The sequence below is a fragment of the Crinia signifera genome, chromosome 11 (genome assembly GCF_055691185.1).
Source record: "Crinia signifera chromosome 11, ASM5569118v1, whole genome shotgun sequence".
In the NCBI taxonomy this organism is placed as follows: Eukaryota; Metazoa; Chordata; class Amphibia; order Anura; family Myobatrachidae; genus Crinia; species Crinia signifera.
The window spans coordinates 94266552-94288633 of record NC_139227.1 but is presented as its reverse complement, the minus strand read 5'-3'; the positions used below and the strand labels follow the sequence as shown (position 1 = coordinate 94288633).

The 22082-nt window shown below is 46.5% G+C and overlaps 1 protein-coding gene across 1 annotated transcript in view; it reads right to left on the bottom strand.

Annotated features, from left to right (window-relative positions):
* Positions 1-19927: 19927 nt before the first annotated feature.
* Positions 19928-22082, bottom strand: part of LOC146044982 (catalase-like) — a 51185-nt gene continuing 49030 nt past the window's right edge. Inside the window, exons 12-13 of the mRNA XM_083163666.1 lie at positions 21787-21867; positions 19928-20141 (exon numbers count right to left, since the gene is read on the bottom strand). Coding sequence (XP_083019792.1) covers positions 20085-20141; positions 21787-21867 — 138 coding nt within the window. The 3' untranslated portion in view covers positions 19928-20084. The remainder of the gene's footprint in view (positions 20142-21786; positions 21868-22082) is intronic.

The window sequence follows — 22082 nt, the reverse complement described above, 5'->3', positions numbered from 1 at the left end:
TACACACGGGGTAATATGATTGCTGGGGATATATTGCTAGCAATATATCCCCAGCAATCATATTGCTCAGTGTCTCCTTTTCATCAGCGAAAAGGAGACACTGCTACGGGGCGGAGGGGGAGCGCAGCAGCAGCAGACGCTGCTGCTGTCACTTTGATGAGAGGAGGGAGGGAGCAGCGGCACGGGGCTGGGGAGATCAACGCTGATCTCCCCGGCGCTGACCTCCCAGCACAGCGATCGCCGGGGAAAGCCGCTGGTCGCAGGAACATGCTCCTGCGACCATTAGGCAGTGCACACGTGAGCGCGCAGCTGGCGATTTTAGCTGGCAATTTTAGAGCTCCAAATCACTGGCAATATGGTCGCTCAGCGACCATATTCCCAGCGATTTTACATGAAATTGCACCCGTGTGTACTCACCTTAAGAGCTATTAAGGAACTACTGTCCTCTATTTGTAAATGCATGTCAGGGAACTTTGCTGATTTACTAACTTCACTGTCATCTGTTTTTTCAAGGATCAAACCTTCCACTCAGATTTAGCTGGGACGCGAGCAACGGAGATTACTATTAATATAAAAGGTTGGTGCTTTAAACTAACCCTAGATTCTAACGCATTACATGGTTTTAAATGAACTATTCTGTGTGATTATTCATGTATACATGTGTACATTTATGTTTTGTGTTACGTATTGCTATTTTTGAATACATAATTTATGGTATTTAAATAAGTCTTGTGTCATCATAATATTGAACAAGCGGATCAATTACAAGATTTAAGGGGGTATTCAATCCCGGACGCTATTTCCACCTGTGGCATACTTGCCTACTTTTGAAAATGAGTTTCAGGGAGATTATAGTTGGTAATAGAATTTTGCACAGTGCCCCATTGAGGGGGCGTGTCATGCTCCACCCAAAGGCTGTGTCTAATTCCATATATGGAGAAATTGTGAAAAGAGCTGGTCAATGAGGCATTTACAAGCGTGGGTGTGTACTGCTATATCTGAGTGGAATATTTTAAAATGACTTCTATCCAAATGTAGATGAGCCCCAAAGCAGTTAGTAGGAGATACTATACTTGGTAAAGTGCTGGGAAATGACACTGATGAATCAATGTAAATGTATCTATCTCTCATTCCTTTTTTTCCCCAAAAATGTAACAGTGTAATGTGGGCTAGGTGACATGAGGGAGATTGCTAGACTAATGAGGGAGAGAGGGAGATTGTTGCTATATCAGGGAGTCTCCTGCAGAATGCAGGAGGGAGGTAACTATGGTGTAACAGTGTAATGTGGGCTAGGTGGCATGAGGGAGATTGCTAGACTAATGAGGGAGAGAGGGAGATTGCTGCTATATCAGGGATTCTCCTTTAGAATGCAGGAGGGGAGGTAACTATGATGTAACAGTGTAATGTGGACATGAGGGAGATTGCTAGAGTAATGAGGGAGAGAGGAAGATTGCTGCTATGTCATGGAGTCTCCTGCAGAATGCAGGAGGGGAGGCAACTATGATGTAACAGTGTAATGTGGGCTAGGTGACATGAGGGAGATTGCTAGACTAATGAGGGAGAGAGGGAGATTGCTGCTATATCAGGGAGTCTCCTGCAGAACGCAGGAGGGGAGGTAACTATGGTGTAACAGTGTAATGTGGGTTAGGTGACATGAGGGATATTGCTAGAGTAATGAGGGAGAGAGGGAGATTGCTGCTATGTCATGGACTCTCCTGCAGAATGCAGGAGGGGAGGTAACTATGATGTTACAGTGTAATGTGGGCTAGGTGACATGAGGGAGATTGCTAGACTAATGAGGGAGAGAGGGAGATTGATGCTATGTCAGGGAGTCTCCTGCAGAATGCATGAGGGGAGGTAACTATGATGTAACAGCGTAATGTGGGCTAGGTGACATGAGGGAGATTGCTAAACTAACGAGGGATAGAGGGAGATTGCTGCTATGTCAGGGAGTCTGCTGCATATTGCAGGAGGGGAGGTAACTATGATGTAACAGTGTAATGTGGGCTAGGTGATATGAGGGAGATTGCTAGACTAATGAGGGAGAGAGGGAGATTGCTGCTATGTCAGGGAGTCTCCTTTAGAATGCAGGAGGGGAGGTGACTATGGTGTAACAGTGTAATGTGGGCTAGGTGACATGAGGGAGATTGCTAGACTAATGAGGGAGAGAGGGAGATTGCTGCTATTTCAGGGAGTCTCTTGCAGAATGCAGGAGGGGAGGTAACTATGATGTAACAGTGTAATATGGGCTAGGTGACATGAGGGAGATTACTAGACTAACGAGGGAGAGAGGGAGATTGCTGCTATGTCAGGGAGTCAGGGAGGGTAGGTAACTATGACCTGTGGAAATATTTTCGGTACTTGTTTCCTAGAACGGCGCCCATCGCGGGCATCGCATGTACATCGCATGCGATTATAATGGCATGCGATGCGACCGATGCGATGTCCGCGATTTTACATAGAAATGCATGGTAAAATGTAAATCGCGTCGGTCGCATCGCATGCGGCCAAAAAAATCGCATGCGATGCGACCGACGCGATTACCGATTTTACATAGGGAACAATGTTAAATGGCCCAATTGACCCGATTTTACATAGGGAACAATGTTAAATGGCCCACAGACCCCAAATAGCCACCCTGAAGTGTGAAATGGCCCCCCCAAATTGTTAACGCCACCCCACGATCAACGTCAACCCGAAGCGTGGCGAGCGCAGCGAGCCCCCGAGGGGAGGTGGTACGCGTCCTCCGACCTTTTCATACCCCCACTATCCACGTCGGCGTGGAGTTGAGAATAGAAAGTGTGGCGAGCGCAGCGAGACCCACGAGGGGACGCGGAATACGAGCCCCACGAGGGGACGCGGAATACGAGCCCCGCGAGGGGACGTGGAATACATGTTAATTAATCCGTGTCCCTTCGCGGGGCTCGCTGCGCTCGCCACGCTTCGGGAGCGTGTTTTCCACGTCCCCTCGCGGGGCTCGCCACACTTCGGGCTCGCCACACTTTCTATTCTCAACTCCACGCCGACGTGGATAGTGGGGGTATGAAAAGGTCGGAGGACGCGTACCGCCGCCGCTCGCCACGCTTCGGGTTGACGTTGATCGTGGGGTGGCGTTAACAATTGGGGGGGCCATTTCACACTTCAGGGTGGCTATTTGGGGTCTGTGGGCCATTTATCATTGTTCCCTATGTGAAATCGGGTCAATTGGGCCATTTAACATTGTTCCCTATGTAAAATCGCGGTAATCGCGTCGGTCGCATCGCATGCGATTTTTTGGCCGCATGCGATGCGACCAACGCAATTTTTTTCCTTGCGATGCCTAAGATCAAAATCGTGGGTGCCGTTCTAGGAAACAAGTATCATATTTTCTATTGTCTATTCAATGCTGCCGTTTCCGACAGCACTGAAGGTTGTTTCCGACCAAAGAGATCCGAAAGTCAGATCTGTTTTGTCGGAAAAGAGAGCGGATTGTTGAATTCACGGACATTTTCCGACAATTTGCGTACGTTTTCGCCAATCCTTTGACTGTCCGACACTCGGTGGTCAGAATATTGAATTCCGACTGTCAAGTTGAAGTCGAGAGGACCAAAAATGTCCCAGAATTCCTAGTGTCAGGAAGTTCTGACAGTCGGAATCCCAGATTGAATACCCCCCCCCCCCCCCCCGAATCTTGCTTTATATTTTTCTAATAAACTGACCAAGTAGCGCAATGACATTTACCTGTATGTAATTCACATCCTATTTGGCAGGTTTAGCTACCTTGTGGTTATTTGCTGATGTAGGTTACAGTAATTAAATAATTCTGACAGCGCCAGGGACTGGTGGATGGTCTATTTCTACTAAAACTTTGAGCACCTTTAATTACGTTTAAAATGAGGGTGTGCAGTCCACGGCCCCCTCTATACTCTATACATGGGCACACATGAAGGTAGAGACTCCTTCAGATTGAATTGTCACCCCCCCCCCCCAAACACACACACTCACACACACATGACCCAGGGTGTCTTTAATTAGCACAGATCTCTGGATTTTACTGACTGCATATTGGTACAGGCGCTATGAATGGGAAATCCTGAATACACGTCTACAATTCAGTTTAAGGGATGAGTTTGGGTTGTGGGGCCCCCTGGGTTGGTGGGGCCTGGTCACTTTGGGGCATCATATTGTAACACTTTATCTAGAACATTTTAACACCTGATTATTTGTTTTACCTTATTGCCTCTCACCTTACATAGCAAAGCTTTCATTGTTACAGAAGCATCTGAATTAGTGCCGTGTTCTGTAGGTTATATCATACAGCATAGATAGGAGCCCAATGTCCATCATGTGTAGGAAGATGACCTGCACGTGGGTACTCGGGAATCACTGTACAAGGGTTGCCTACCCTCCCGGAACGGCCGGGAGGGTCCCGGAAATCAGGTCCCCCTCCCGGCCCCCCTGGAAAGGGGGGCAACCCTCCCGCATATTCCCCCATCTCCCGCGAATCGCCCTTCGGCGGGGTGTCCGCAGGTAAAATGACGCGATCGCGTCATTTTAGCCCCGCCCCCCGCCATGCAATGCCTGAAATACAGGCATTGCATGGCAGGGGCGGGGTTAAAATGACGCCATTACCATAGGCACACCCATCAACAGGATAACCCGGCGATGACACCGCTCCCCTGCCTAACAGAGCTGGCTACCCTGAGGGCAGCTCCAAGGTCGCCAAGTATGCACTGTACCTCTTCAGCTAAACCTGCTCTGTTAGGACACACACGCACACGCACACACATACACACACTTACACCTAGCCTAATGATAGGGAGGATAAGCAAATAAAGATGAAAAAGGGGTAACATTTATTGTACAATGTACAGCATAGGTACCAGCCCAATGACCATTACATTCAGGAAGATTATAGTCAGGGGCATCTGGTACACTGGTATCACTGTAACAGGCAGACAAGGGTGAGACAGAGGCAGAATCCAATGACAACATGCCGGGTCGGTACACAGAGGGTCACAGAGGGCCGGTCAGGAGCAGTGAGCAGAGGTCATTAGTCCTCGGGTATAATAGGACAGCAGCAGAAGATCCACCACATTAACCTAAGTACCCGCTTTCTGCGCTTTCCTTTCCCTGGCCTGGCAGCTTTATCAGATGTTACACTGCTGGGTGTTACTGGCCGCTCATTTGGGGGCTCCTCTATTTCACTGCTAATAGCATTTTCCTCCTCCTTGGTGTCTTTTATGTATATGATGACATCACTGAGGGTTACCCAATCACCTGGTGTTTCTTGGGTTTCCATGTTAGGAATTTCCTCCTTCTCCTCTGGCCTGGAGTCTTTCCCAGATATTATATTGGGGGTTACAGCCTGCTCATCTTTCATCGGTGGAATCACAGGATCTTGTGTCCAGTTGATAAATTGCTTTTCAGCACAGGCCACCTCCACAACTCTCACTTGGCCAGGAATTGTCCCCACAACTGATGTTTTCATTGGTGGGATCCATGTGTGGTTACGTATCCACTTGGCAAATGGTTGTTTAGCCACGGCCTCTTTCACTAGGATGTCATTGGCGGGAATTTCCTCCACCAAGTCTGGTGTTACCCTCGCTGGTCTCACAGGGTCAAGTGGCCAGCTGGTAATTTTATTCTTAGTGCTGGCTTCTTTCACTAAGATTCCATTGGGAGGAAGCTTCTCTTCCAAATCTGGTGTTACCCTCACTGGTCTCACAGGGTCACGTGGCCAGCTGATAAATGTATTCTTATCGCAGGCTTCTTTCACTAAGATCACATTCGGAGGAAGCTCCTCTCCCAAATCTGGTGTTACCCTCACTGGTCTCACAGGGTCACGTGGCCAGCTGATAAATGTATTCTTATCGCAGGCCTCTTTTACTAAGATTACATTCGGAGGAAGCTCCTCTCCCAAATCTGGTGTTACCCTCGCTGGTCTCACAGGGTCACGTGGCCAGCTGATAAATTTATTCTCATCGCTGGCTTCTCTCACCAAGATGACATGGGGAGGAAGCTCCTCCTCCCAATCAGACATTCTAATATCTTCTTTATATCTTTTTTCTTTCTGCAAAAGTGAGTTCATCCACTCTCCAACAACTCGTACTGAGAAGTGAGGGTTCCAAGGCAGCAGCTCAGATCATCATGTATGATGTCATAATGCCGAAGCCGACAGATCTGCTCATGCAGATCTTCTCATGCAGCATTTTAAGGCTAAACAACAAAATATCTGACAAAATAGCACGATCAATAATTATTGACATTTTTACTTGATAACACATATTCCATATTATAAGGAATAGTTGCATACATCCCAACATGACCCATTCTAGGAGGGAAAAGATGTTCTGTTACTGGACTTCCATGCTAGTGGCATTTACAGATGCTTGGCTGCAGCACAGTCCAAAATTCAGATAGGGGAGCCACACCAACTGCCACCTGAAACACCATAGACCAGGACTCACTGGCATAGTGGCTCCCCTATTTGAATTTGTGACAGTGGTGCAGTCCCACCTCTGCAACTGCCACTGGCTAGGAAGTCCAGGAGCAGAGCATTGTGTCCCTCCTAGAAGGGGTCATTTGATCTGTAGCACACAAAACCCTGTCGTTATGTAGCATAGGTGTATAGCTGTAGAACATAAAGGCTGTTTCCCAAATTCTGTCCTCCTGCATAACCAACAGCTCATATTTTCATGATTTCTTAAATCATGCATATGTGGCTTAGCCTACCTGACCAGGCTAGCAATTATAACAGCTGTTTCGACAGACTGAAATTGTAGAGTGTAATCTCAAGGTGCGTACACACTGTGCGATTCGCTCAATGAGCGATATCATCTGAACTCCCTGCGAAGAATCTAGCGCATACAGATTTAAAAATGAATATAGATGGGTGCCTGCCTTAGATGAGTATATGCTGCATCACGTGCTCTGCTGTGTGACCGGCAAAGGCTGCTTGTGTGGGGGGCGGGCAGAGCCGGCCCAAGGCATAGGCTTACTAGGCAATTGCCTAAGGCATCAGCATATGCCTAGGGGTGGCAGCCTATTGTCCTAGTGCCAAATTAACACTGCCTGCCCGGTGCCTGACACCTGCCCGTCCACTATAGCACCGGAGCGAGTGCTCAGCGGTGCTGCTGACAGAGCCTGGGGCAGCGATGCAGCTGCGAGATGCGGAGTCTGGCAGGCGCCGAGCGGGACAGAGACGCGGCGCTGAGGAGTGAGGAGAGATGCTGGGTTTCCTGCTGGGGCGGGGCTGAGCTATTGCTCCAGTCAAAACTGGTGTGCTGCTTCTTTGATGGACTTGGATGGCTGCCCGCTGACCCCCGGCAGATTTCTCCTCAGTGGCAGACCTTGGGGATCAGATTATAAAAAGTGGTGCACTACTGCACTGTCACACATATACTGTATAAGCCACAATCTGCATGCTGGGGTGGGGGACATGAAAGCCAGCTCCTAGTGCCACAGTACGCATGCTCGGGGACAGGCAAAGCCAGCTCCTAGTGCCACAGTACGCATGATGCTAGGGGACAGGGAAAGCCAGCTCCTAGTGCCACAGTACACATGCTAGGGGACAGGGAAAGCCAGCTTCAAGGGAATGTAAAATCCCCTCTCCCCCAGAATCCAGATAGCAGCATCTTCTACCTCCATTTTATATCCCCTCTACCTGGTAGAAGATGCTGCTATCTGGATCCTGGGGGAGAGGGGATGTAAATGGAGGTAGAAGATGCTGCTATCTGGATCCTGGGGGAGAGGGGATGTAAATGGAGGTAGAAGATGCTTTATTGGTGATATTGCAAATGGAATTGAGGGTAATATGTGCCTTTTTGCAGATGACACAAAGGTATGCAACAGGGTAGACACACCAGGAGGGGTAAAACAAATGATTGATGATCTAGGTAAGTGATTTTCAACCTTTTTTACCTTGCGGCACACTAAGATTTTAAAATTGCCAAAGCACACCATGAGATCCCCACAGGGTAAAACACATTGGCCCCCACAGGAAAAACAAACAAACCTATTGGCCCCCATATAAAAAACAATCACACTGGCCCTTTACATGAATAGAAGAGACCAGTAAATAACAGTTGAACTGGTGGTGGCTGTAAACTGGTGTGGGCATCTCTAGATCTGGGGGCACACTTGAGAACAGCTCAAGGCACACCAGTGTGCCACGGCACAGTGGTTGAAAAAACACTGATCTAGGTCGATTAGAGGAATGGTCAAGAGCATGGCAACTACAGTTTAATGCCAAAAAATGCAGAATCATGCACTTGGGTTGCAAAAATCCAAAGACTAAATATAATATAAATGGCACTATAATGGAAACTGCTGAGGAAGAGAGGGATCTGGGTGTCACTATTTCAGGGGACTTAAAGGCAGGGAGGCAATGTAACATAGCAATGAAGAAGGCAAGTCAGATGCTTGGTTGCATAGGGAGAGGTATCAGCAGTAGAAAGAAAGAAGTAATAATGCCACTGTATAGGTCACTGGTACGACCTCACCTAGAGTATTGTGTTCAGTTCTGGAGGCCATATCTCCAGAAGGATATAAATACATTAGAGACTGTACAAAGAAGGGCAACTAAAATGGTGCATGGCCTACATCACAAAATGTACCAGGAAAGACTAAAATATCTCAATATATATACTTTAGAGCAGAGAAGGGAAAGGGGGGACATGATAGAAACTTTCAAATATATCAAGGGCTTTAACAAGGTACAGGTGGGAGACATTCTTCACAGGAAGAGGAGCAACAGAACAGGAGGACATGCACTGACACTAGAGGGAGGAAGATTCAGGGGAAATGTGAGGAAGAATTACTTCACAGAAAGAGTAGTAGATAAGTGGAATAGCCTCCCATCAGAAGTGGTAGAGGCAAATACAGTAGTACAATTTAAACATGCTTGGGATAGGCATATTGATATTCTTACAAAAAAATAAGGATCAAATATGGTTTGAGGTAACATGTTTAAAAAAGGGGCAGACTAGATGGGCCAAGTGGTTCTTATCTGCAATCAAATTCTATGTTTCTATGCTGCTATCTGGATCCTGGGTGAGAGGGGATGTAAATGAAGGTAGAAGATGCGGCTATCTGGGTCTTGGGGAGAGGGAATGTAAAATGGAGGTAGATTCTACCTCCATTTTACATTTTAAATCGATTCCTCTGCATCAGATGAAAACGTTCCAAATTGCACTAGTTACGCTTGAAAAGAGACCTCTTTTTACCACAGAATTTTGCATCATTCGGTGTAGCATAGCGTGAATTTTGGATCATTTTGTGTGGCAATAACATGAATTCCATGTGAATTTTGGCTTATTCTATGTGGTATAATGTGATTTTTGGCATCTTCATTGTGGCATATTGTGAATTTTTACATATTTCATGTGAAATTTGTCTCATTCTGTTTGGAATAACGTGAATTTTGACTCCTTCAGTGTGGCATAATGTGACTTTTCACTCAATCTGCGAGGCATAATGTGTAAGGACGAGTATAAGGGGCCTACTATTGTGTTGCATGATGTGTGAAAGGGGTACATGGTGTGCTAAAATACATTCAAAGACATATACCCTTTTGAGTGACCACACCCCTTATTTCTGAAGTGCGGCCCTCAAATATTTGCTGGAAGTGTTAAGTGGCCCCCCCAACTGAAATAATTGCCCACCCCTAGTGCTAGGGGGCGCCAACAAAAATCTTGCCTAGGGCATCAAATTGTACCTGCTGTTAAGGTTACACACTTTATATTCACTGCAAATGTGACCTGCCAGTGACTGCAGCTTAACCCATTAGTAAGAGCTATTAAGGAACTACTGTCCTCTATTTGTAAATGCATGTCAAGGAACTATGCTGCTTTACTAATACCACTTTTACACCAGAATACCGGGTAGGACCCGGGAAATCGAACACGGGAAATTGCCAGGGCATGCCCTGCCTCAGACCCCATTTACACTGCAATTCAATCTGAGTTATTCCCGGGTAAGGCCCTTTCACACTGAAAACGGATCAGCCCTGTCTTTCCTTGCTGGTGTCATTAAAAATGGACCTTTGGGCTGTTTGAGATGAGGTCACAAGAAAGGGAAAAGGGAGGGGGTGGGTTCTGCTCCCAGCATTGCAGCAAAGATGGCAGACAGAGTAGCTGTGTTGCAGTTTGTGCTGTACTCAGCAATTGAGAGTTTGAAGCAACTTTTCACCCTGTGCTACTTGCTTCACACTTGGAGTAGGAGAGCACAATTCTTGGCTGAGAGGTCTAGATCTCGACACCAATATTTGTGCCGAAGGAGAGCGCTGATATCATCTAGCCTTACCTCCATTTTGAGGCTGACGACCATGCGGGATCGCAGGATCTGGGTCAGAGACCGGTGCCACGGAGAAGCTTTCATGCAGACCGTGGAATCTTTTCAGGAGGAGCAGTGGATGGCCCACTTCAGGATGTCACGTGCTACCTTCTATTATATCTTGGATCTACTTGGACCAGTCCTGACTATGCAGACCACCCACTACCGTCGGCCCATCAGCCCAATGCGGAGATTAGCCATTGCCATTTGGTGGTATGCTACCCCTGGGGAGTACCGCACAATCTCCTGTTTGTTTGGAGTCGGTATTGGCACTGTCTGCAGGATCATTTACCAGGTGACACAGGCCTTTGTGGATACCCTGTACCAGCGGTTCATCTGTTTGCCGGAAGGACAGCGCCTTGATGACACCATCCAAGGCTTCCAGAGGCGTGGTTACCCGCAGTGTGCAGGTGCTATAGATGGGACCCATATCCCCATCATTGCTCCCCGTGACAACCATGCGGACTACTATAACAGGAAGGGGTGGCATTCTATTATACTTCAGGCTGTTGTGGACCACCAATACCGGTATGTACATATTTACAGTTTCCTTGTTAGGAACCTTTGTAAATTAGTTTTAATAGCTCTAACGATTAAAAAAAAAAAATGTCCCCATTTAGTTTTACAGATGTCTTTATTGGCTGGCCTGGGCGTGCACACGATGATAGAGTGTTTGCTAACTCTCAGCTGTATGAGATTGGTGAGGACAAGCGTGGGGATGGCTTTTCCCTAGACAGGTAAAAAATATATTGTACACATTTTTTTTCTCTCATGGACCAGACTTGCCTGCCTGTTCCTCTCCATGCATGATTGCTATCACCTGTGGTAATACACCTTTTTTTTAAACATTTACAATTAGCTCATCGCAGGTGATTGCAATCTTGCAAGGACAGGATCAGGTGTGATGGGCCCATGTTTTTTATTCTACTGTGATTTAGACGTGTTATATTTCTTATAGTAACTATACACTTAAGGCTGCTTTGTATAAATAGTGACAATCGCTATTTTTTTTTTTATAGAAATCTATTTTCATAGATAAAGTAGAGATCCCGGTCCACATAATTGGGGATGCTGCTTACCCTCTACTACATTGGCTCATTAAGGGATACACACAAAATGTTGAGTTGTCCACGGAAAAGATAACCTACACCCACACCCTAAGTTCTGCTCGTATGGTAGTGGAAAATGCCTTTGGCCGGTTAAAAGGGCGTTGGCGCTGCCTGATGAAGAGGAACAATGTGGACCTACAGTTGATGCCCCACGTAGTTGCAACCTGCTGTATTCTACATAACATTTGTGAAATACAAAAGGACCACTTTCTTCCAGAGTGGAATGTGCAGGACACAGGGGGCAATCCTGAAGCAGCAGATTATGAGGGTGAGCATGTTGGCAGTGCAGAAAGAATCAGGGCCACCATTGCAGCAAACCTTCCCTCAATGATTTAAAATAAAAATCAGTAAGAAATCTTCCAGTTGTTTGCTTTATAATGAAAATATGCATCAAACTGTACATACATTTCACATCTTGTTTATAGATGTTATTCATAATGAAAGACAAAGATATAAGAGTCCAACTGGGAATAGAGAACAATTGTAAAACTTTGTGCCCATACAGTTTTACGTCATAGGACACATTATAAAATAGAACTGTATAAAATGGTGACTGCTCCTATAGAGAATCACACAAATATTAAGCAATAAAGTGCAACCTTTCTAAAGACTTTAAAAACATGAGTGCAACCTTTCGAAAGATTTTTAAAAGAAGTAAAGTGCAACCTTTTTGAACAATATTTTAAGACTAAAAGTTGAGTCCACGAGGTCCCATTTTGACCCGCTGATTGATGCATCGTGCCTCCGGTGTGGGAGATCGAGAGCCGACTACTTCCACTACTTCTGGGAATGTCCCAAGATCAGACGTTTTTGGAACAAGGTATACCAATGTATAAATAAGAATTTTAACACGTCCCTGGCCCCCTCCCCCTTAGCAAGCCTGTGTTTGAATTTCGAAGAGTGGAGTCACATCCCGGCAGTGAAACCATTGTTGAATATGTTCATCATGCTATTCACCATAGCCAGAAAGCTTATATTAAAACATTGGACAGCTAAAACTGCCCCAAGCATGCTCCAGGTGCAAAAAATGATGATCCAACAACTTTACTTTGACAGGAAATCTTGGTTGATAGGATCAGCTTTTTCATTGTTTTCATTTGAACGCAAATGGTCTGCTTACATTCAAACCTTAGACCCAGACCTCAAGGAAAAAATTCTAAAATCCTTTGATATAACCAACTGGTCAACAATAGTCACAGTATAATCGTGTTCAGTATATATTAGGTACAAAGGTTAAATAAATAATTCTAGAACACATATTCCGGTTCCATGCAAATAAATATTTATTCATATACCACACCTGCCCCACACCTCACACAGGAAACGTATGTACTATGCTTCAAATTGAATAGCTGGGGATCAGTAACGTAAATTATTTATCAAGGACTGGTATCATTTGGAAGAGAAATGTGATTGGGTGTCATAGGACGAAAAAATATTTCTTATTTCTTTTTGTGCTAGTGGCCTTCTGCCACCTGCATGCTAGCAACATACTGCAACAGATACTGGGCCTCATCCCACCCTAACCCCACGTTGGGTGTTTTTACTGTGTGAAATGGGTGTAAATATATAGAATGTCTACTTACAATTAGAACGTAATGGAGTGCTTCGATTGGGGAGCGCCGTCTGACTGTTTGCTTCCACAACATCATCTGTGGCTGCTTGGACGCTGACAGAATGCATGGAAGCATCCATCATATTCTCTGCTGCACCATCATCACCAAACAGCAGCGGTGAAGCCGGGCTCATGTGTGTTGACATCTGCGTGGCTTCAGAAGGCGTTGAGAATGGTGGGGACAGCTGGGAAGCCTGGGTAGTCGGTACATTATGGCTGTCCTGGCTGTTGTCCGTCTGGCTGCAATGGGGTGCTATGGAGGAGGACAGGGCTACAGGGTTGCAGAGTGCCGTGTTTCCAAAAGCACTGTAGCACAGGTCATAGTGCACCCAATCGGGCCTAGCTGCACCACTTTTCTTGCGCTTCTGGTCAGTCACTTTGCAGAACTGCTTCCGCAGAGATTTTAATTTATTTACAACCTGCTGTTGCGTGCGATGAATACCTCTGGATGCCAGCAATTCGGCAATATTGCGATACACCACTGCATCCCGAACGGTTAGGGTTACCACCTTTGTGTTGAGAGATTCCCGGACAGTGGCCCGCCCCTTGACACACCCACAGCCCACCCACTGACCCGCCCCCAGTCCCGCCCCTTGACCCGTCTTATGTTGTGTGTTTTTTAACCTTTGCTTCAATTTCATTCTTGATTTTGCACACCATAATGCCAGTTACATGGTACATCACACATAGTAATGCCTATTACATGTTACGCCATACACTGCAATGTCCATTACATGTTATGCCAGGACTGAAGAAGTTTTTTGTAAAGGAGGAAAATATGGGCAGTGTGCGCCGAAGGCGCACGGCAAAAATTTTCAACATAATACTGATTACACGTCACACCTATTACATAGTATACCAAATGCCATAATGCCCATTACATGTATGCCACACACTGTGAAGCCCATTACACATTATGCCCATTAGTTGTTATGCCAGGACGCAATTTTTTCCCAAAGTAGGGATAACATGGGCAGTGCGCGCCAAAGGCACTTGTCAAAATATTTCACGATAATGGCGATTACACGTCACACACCCATTACATAGTATACCACATGCCATAATGCCCATTACATGTTATGCCACACACCGTAATGCCCATTACATGTTATACCAAACACCATAATGCCCATTACACATTATACCAAACACCGTAATGCCCATTATACATTATGCCACACACTGTAATATCCATTACATATAATACCACACGCTGTCATTTACATATTATGCCTCATAAGTGCTGCTTACCTACATGCTCGTTGCTACGGGTTGAATGCTCTTTGCCAGGGGTTGCATTGTATGCTCTATGCCAGGGGTTGCCTCATGCTCAATGCAAGGGTTACTTGCTCATTGTCAAGGGAAGTGAGATGCTTGTTACCATGAGGGAGGTGAGGGTGACAGTGGCAGGCAGAGAACATTAATCAGGTCTAGGGGCGAATCCAGAAAAATATGACAGGAGGGGCACCACAATAACTGGGTGGCGTGAAGGGTAATATTGTACGTGCCTTTGGGTGTGGCCACAAAACAAGGGGAGTGGTCTTACAGGGAATGCGTGTCACACTTATTTTCATTGCGTGTGGAGCATGGGGTACAGTTCTAGCGGGTGACATGGTGAGTGTGCGGGGACAGGTCTGCTAGGGGGCTGGGTTAGGGACAGGGTGAGTGTGCGGGGGCATGTCTGGTATGAAACAGGGTTAGGGACATGGTGAGTGTGCGGGGACAGGTGTGGTAGGAGACAGGGTTAGGGACAGGTGAGTGTGCGGGGACAGGTGTGGTAGGAGACCGGGTTAGGGACAGGTGTGTTATTGGTCAGAGGTGGTAGGAGACAGGGTTAGGGACAGGTGAGTGTGCGGGGACAGGTGTGGTAGGAGACCGGGTTAGGGACAGGTGTGTTATTGGACAGAGGTGGTAGGAGACAGGGTTAGGGACAGGTGAGTGTGCGGGGACAGGTGTGGTAGGAGACAGGGTTAGGGACAGGTGTGTTATTGGACAGAGGTGGTAGGAGACAGGGTTAGGGACAGGTGAGTGTTCGGGGACAGGTGTGGTAGGAAACAGGGTTAGGGACAGGTGAGTGTGCGGGGACAGGTGTGGTAGGAGACAGGGTTAGGGACAGGTGTGTTAGGGGACAGAGGTGGTAGGAGACCGGGTCAGGGACAGGTGAGTGTGCGTGGACAGGTGTGGTAGGAGACAGGGTTAGGGACAGATGTGTTAGGGGACAGAGGTGGTAGGAGACCGGGTCAGGGACAGGTGAGTGTGCGTGGACAGGTGTGGTAGGAGACAGGGTTAGGGACAGTTGTTTAAGGGGACAGGGGTGGTAGGAGACAGGGTTAGGGACAAGTGAGTGTGAGGGGACAGGTGTGGTAGGAGACAGGGTTAGGGACAGGTCTGCTAGAGACAAGGTGAATTTTCTCTGTCCCCACGCCGCCTGCACCTCTCTGTGCCCCCATCATCCTATCCATCCCCCCTACACCTCTCCATCCCAGCCCCCCATCCACCCACACACCTCTGTATTATACTTCCGCAGGGTGCCGGGCTGGGGAGGGAGCCACTACCATCAGCGCGGCAGGGGGGGGGGGGGGGGGGCGGCACAGGGAACCGGGCAGTCAGACTCAGGGCAGAAGAAGAGGGATGACGCTGCCGGGTGCGATGCGGTGCAGCGCCAGCGGGAGAACTGAATGGGCTTTTTTTTAAAGTCCTGTTCAGTTCTCTCGCTAGCGCTGCAGCGCATAGCAAAGTATCCGTATCATCATTCGTCTTCCCCCCGGCGATCCACCCTGGGCCTGATATACAGCGGCGCAGCTGCGGTGGGAGAACAGGACTTTAAAAAAAAAACACGCCCATACAAATGACTGGCAATCCATTCATTGGCTGAGACCTCTCTCAGCCAATCGCTGATTGGCTGAGAGAGGTCTCAGCCAATGAATGGCTTCCCATTCATTTGTATGGGCGTTTTTTTGTTTAAAGTCCTGTTCTCCCGCCGCAGCGGCTCAGGGAACCAGGGCGGACGGACGGACAGGGACAAACGGCAGCCAGTCAGCCAGACTCTTCTGTGTGCCCACCCGGTTCCCGGACATTTTATAGTCCGGGAACGCCACCCGTCCGGACTCCGGACACCGGACCTAATTACCGGACTGTCCGGAGTAATCCCGGACGGGTGGTAACCCTACGAACGGTGTCGGTCATTTGCCGCCGAATCTCCTCATCTGCCCTGATTTGCAGGAGCTCACGTACCTCCTTGTCAGACCAGTTGGATGTATTGGACATGGACATGATGGTGCAGATCAGGTTTAGGGTCAGCCAAAGTGGAACACACTGCGTGACAGGCAGTGTGTGCTGCAGCAGATGAGGCTGTGGAGTGTGCTTGTAGCGTGGTAATGCTGCTGCTGCGCTGCTACATGCGTCCTGTGCGGGTCTCCAGCAGATGACATCATCTGCCAGAGCCGCAGAAGCACCAATCAGCTCTTCGTGCCCCTCTACCCACCAAATAACCCGGATAATGGCCATTTACACCACCCTGAGCCCCGGATAAGCCCCGTGTCCGACCCTGAACATTTGCCTGGTCAGATTCCCGGGGAACAGTACCCGTGTTATTTTTTTTTCAGACCATTTACACCATGCCCTGCCCCGGACTGGAGCGGTAATATCCCGGGTCCAACCTCTGGTGTAAAAGGGGTATAACTTCACTGTCGTTTTTTCAAGGATCAAACCTGTCACTCAGATTTAGCTGGGACTCCATCCACTGAGACTACTACTAATATAACAGGTTGGTGCTTTAAACTAACCCTAGATTCTACCGCATGGTTTTAAATGAACTATTCTGTGTGATTATTCATGTATACATGTGTACATTTATGTTTTGTGTTACGTATTGCTATTTATGAATATATAATTTATGGTATTTAAATAAGTCTTGTGTTATCATAATATTGAACAAGCGGATCAATTACAAGATTTAAGGGGGTATTTAATCCCAGCCGCTATTTCCACCTGTGGCATACTTGCCTACTTTTGAAAACGAGTTTCAGGGAGATTATAGTTGGTAATAGAATTTTGCACAGCGCCCCATTGTCATGCTCCGCCTCATTGTCATGCTCCACCCAAAGAGTGTGTGTAATTCCATATATGGAGAAATTGTTTTTATATATATATATATATATATATATATATATATATATATATATATATATATATATATATATATATATATATATATATATATATAATAACGATTTTCAAAAAAATGAAAACAGGAGGCGGCACTCAAAGAAAACGTGGGTAAATTGTATTAAAGCATAAAAGTGCAAAACTGGTCAGTATACATGGTCAACAGTTTCGGAGCTGACGCCCCTTCCTCAAGACCACTGACACATCAACTGAATCAAACAAAACATAATGGTGAAGTGCAGAACGTTTTTCGTTTTCTGCACTTCACCATTATGTTTTGTTTGATTTAGTTGATGTGTCAGTGGTCTTGAGGAAGGGGCGTCAGCTCCGAAACTGTTGACCATGTATACTGACCAGTTTTGCACTTTTATGCTTTAATACAATTTACCCACGTTTTCTTTGAGTGCCGCCTCCTGTTTTCATTTTTTTGAAAATCGTTATTATATACTTCTGATGTGGAAGGCACCTCATCTGTTGACCTATTGGATATACTAAGTGCCGGTCCTCTCGACCTCTATATATATATATATATATATATATATATATATATATATATATATATATATATATATATATATATATATATATATATATATATATATTGCATTTAGCACCGGTTTCTTTAACAATAAAAAATGACATAAACCAGCTTGTTATCTTTGGTGTCTAAACACCAAGTTTGGTGGTGGTGTCATCTGCTAGGGGCGCCAACAAAAATCTTGCCTAGGGCATCAAATTGGATAAGGCCGGCTCTGTGTGGGGTGTCATTGGGTCAGGCATGGACACACATGTTACTGGGTGTGTGTGGTGACATTGGCTCAGACATGAACGTACACGTTACTGGGCGTGTGTAGTGTCATTGGCTCAGACATGGACACACATGTTACTGAACGTACACGTTACTGGGCGTGTGTCGTGTCATTGGCTCAGACATGGACACACATGTTACTAATCGCAGCAGATGGCGGCACATGATAAATAGGCCCCTAAGTGAAATACATGGACATTAGATAATAGAGGGGAAAAGGGTTCTCCAAGAAATCACTCACTCAGATATATAACTTATTTATTATTCTGGAACATGTGTACAGCTCGGGTATATTCCCTGGTGCTTTATAATGACATTCTGGGCATAATATAATGAAGGACTGTACAAAAATAGGTAAAAAAAATATTAAAATGTATATAATGCATTTAAAATTTGTATATTTAATATCCACCAATCATTGGGCCTTATTTTGGTTCATTCTTTCTGACAAAATCCTTCTTAGATGGACAAAACCATGTGCACTGCAGGGGGGCAGATGTAAAATGTGCAGAGAGAATTAGATTTGGGTGAGTTATTTTGTTTCTGTGCAGGGAAAATACTGACTGCTTTATTTTTACACTGCAATATAGATCTCACTTTGAAGTAAAACCCCACCCAAATCTAATTCTCTCTGCACATGTTACATCTGCCCCACCTGCAGTGCACATGGTTTTGCCCATCTAAGAAGGATTTTGTCAGAAAGAATGAACCAAAATAAGGCCCATTGTGCTCACATTGGTGGTCGTTGTATGTAATGGATGTGTGTGCCATGTACATTATGGGGGTTATTCTGATTCCCTCGGAAAATTACTCTCTAATGGACAAAACCATATGCACTGCAGGTGGGGCTGATGTAACGTGCAGAGAGAGTTAGATTTGGGTGGGGGGGTTAGTTCAAATTGATATCTATATTGCAGTGTACAAATAAAGCAGCCAGTATTTACCCTGCACAGAAACAATAACACACCCAAATCTAACTCTGTACATGTTACATCAGCCCCACCTGCAGTGCACATGGATTTGTCCATTAGAGAGTGATTGTGCCTTTCCGAGTGAATCAGAATAACCCCCTATATGGGCAGCGCTGTAAGCTTGCGCCAGTGTTCTTCTAGTGCTCTTTAGTCAGAATACATGGAGGTAATGGCGACACAGACTGGTATGACATCATATATAACATGTGGATTCCCAGGAGTCTCCAACACTTGTGTTACATAGGATGAGGACAGAAGGTTTGTCAGAATTTACTGTCGGTATAACTGTCTGGGCGGATTCAGAGGTGGACGCACTGCCGACATGAGACGTGCATTAGCGATTTCTCTGCTACGGTACACGATTCTAAAGCTGGGTACACACCTATAGATTTATCTGTCCAATCTGTCTGGTGGGAATACAAATCTGGTAATGTATGGAAGCAGATGACAATCAAAAATTTGCTCCTAAATGCTGGAAAACAGACAACAGTCAGTCAGACAAATAGGTTACATCAATCAGATGACAAATGTATCCAAGCAATTGTTTTGGTCTATTTTCACTATTTACTGATTGTCAATTGCTCATATACATTTCTGGACTTTTGCTTGTACCAAACAGATTGGACAGATAAATCTGTAGGTGTGTGCCCAGCATAAGTTGCACAGTGCATGTGTCCTGATTATGCACGTGCTATCATTCCCACACAGGAAGCAGTGCCTTGTACATTTAGTGAGGTGGATTAGCACTTGCGCCTTATGGGCGTTGTATGGGAGTGGACGGGTGTGACGCTGGAAGTGGATGTATATATAGACCACTCACATAGGGGCTATACATGGATGGAGAAACTGAACCTGCCAAGTTCCGATGGTGCAACCGATGGTGGGATATAACTACACAACTATGGGTATAACATCATTGGGAGTCTCATTGCTTCCACATCCGGGTACATGGATGTTCACTATGGAAAGGCGTTGTATAGACATTTGCAAGAAGTCACAGCCACCATACGCAGCTGCGGGGGCTCCTGTGTCCACCTCTGGATCTGGGCCTCTGTAAGGCAAACATGGCAGGAGAGGTGTGACAGGAATATTCTCTGATCTTAGTGGAACGTGACCTGGCCCAGTACAGGGATAAGATCTTTCATCTGTGCAGGTGCCTGAGGGATAACAGAAAAGGCAAATTATCCACCATGTGTAATTAATGTTACCCATACATATGGCCATACGCATTGTTCATTGGGGTGATTCTAATTCCCTCAGAACGGGGCAAATTCGGGCCTGTTCTGGAGGTTGGGGGACTGCTTAGGCGCAAGGTCTTTTATGCGCATGTTAAAGGTACCCATTGTGAACGGGATCGGGGCGGGCCGGGGTCGAGGGCTGCCCATGGGAACGTCCAGCATTTCTTGGGCGTCCCTATGAAAATGATGGGAGTTTCCTTGGGTGCATGGGCGGTACAATGTGTGCTGGGGGCAGGCGGCTGACATCACGGGATCCCGCCTTGCGAATGGTTTCTCTCGGTTTGCGATTGGATGCACATCCGAATGATTATGGCCCAAACCATTCACCATCGAAGGATTTCTTCTATGGTTCATGCTGTTGGCATAGACCAGGACTTACTTGGCACATCCGGCCTGCTGCTGACGTCATACTCCCTCCCCTAGCAGGCTTAAGCCTGACATTCCCGGCGTTATGTACAGCACATCCACCATTTTATTGGAGCTCTCATTTAACGGCCGGGTCCCACCCCCACGTGCTCACTCCCTGTCAATCACCATGCTATCAGCTGTGGGCAATGCGCATGCACACTGTTACAATAATTGCTGCGGTATGAATTCTAACCTGTGTGAACTCCGATGCAGAGTTGAGGGAATTTACAATTCGTCCCTGCCTGAATTGACTCCTTAGACTTTTACTATCATGAACAGGTACCTTAGGGGTATATTTATCACACAGCGTATTTATAAAGTGCCATTCTTCACTGCAAGCACAGTAAGGGGGTAATTCAGAGACCTGATCGCTGGGCTTCAAAAAATATTGCAGGCCTCTGATTAGCTGCAAATCCATTCTCAATCACTCACCATGGAATGATTCCCCAGTGTGGACTTACTCAGCGGCTGTGATAGAATCAGGCTGATCAGGGGCAGAGCTAACGTCACATGACTTCCCCTCACACACCTGGCCATGCCTATGTATTACCTGACACTCCCAGATAACAGCAGCTCACCATGTAATGATTCCCCAGTGTGGTCCATCTGTTCGTAGACCAGGACTTACTCAGCGGCTGTGATAGAATCAGGCTGATCAGGGGCGGAGCTGACATCACATGACTTCCGCTCACACACCTGGGCACGCTTGCATTATCCCTGACACTCCCAGATAACAGCCGCTCACCATGTAATGTTTCCCCAGTGTGTGCAGCCCAGGACTTACTAAGCGGCTGTGATAGAATCAGGCTGATTGGGGGCGGACCTGATGTCACATGACCTGTCACACACCTGGGCACGTCTGCATTATCCCTGACACTCCCAGAAAATGGACAGGTACCACCCCAAAAGCTGGTCGCCTGTCAATCAACTTGTGATTGGCTTGAGATTAAAAACCATGCAGGATTTTATTGCAGGATGACGTCGCACATGCGCGCTACGATCCGTACACATGCCCAGTCCATTGATAATCGCTAGCTTGAAAATTTGTAGCCCAGCGATCAGGTCTGAATAACCCTTTGGCTGACATTTCCTCATTTGTGTGAGAGGCCGCCATCTTGTCACAGTCACCTCCACCCCCAGATATTTATTATTTTACCTGTTTAGCGGCGGCCAGTTTATCCAGCTCAGCCTGTACTTGGGCTCCGTAGTCTGGGTTTACATCTGTGAAGTTCTTCACCTGAAAGTTACAAAATACGATTAAAATACATGAGAAATAGAGTTACGTATAGAGGACCAGGTCACAGAGGCTGGAGCTATAGTCAGTGGGGCCTGACAGGTACATCGGCCGACTGGTACATATCGCTGACACCTACAACATAGACAAGGACACTAGGTAAGATCAGCAATACATAGGCTGACAGGTACATAACGCTGATGGGTACATAACGCTGA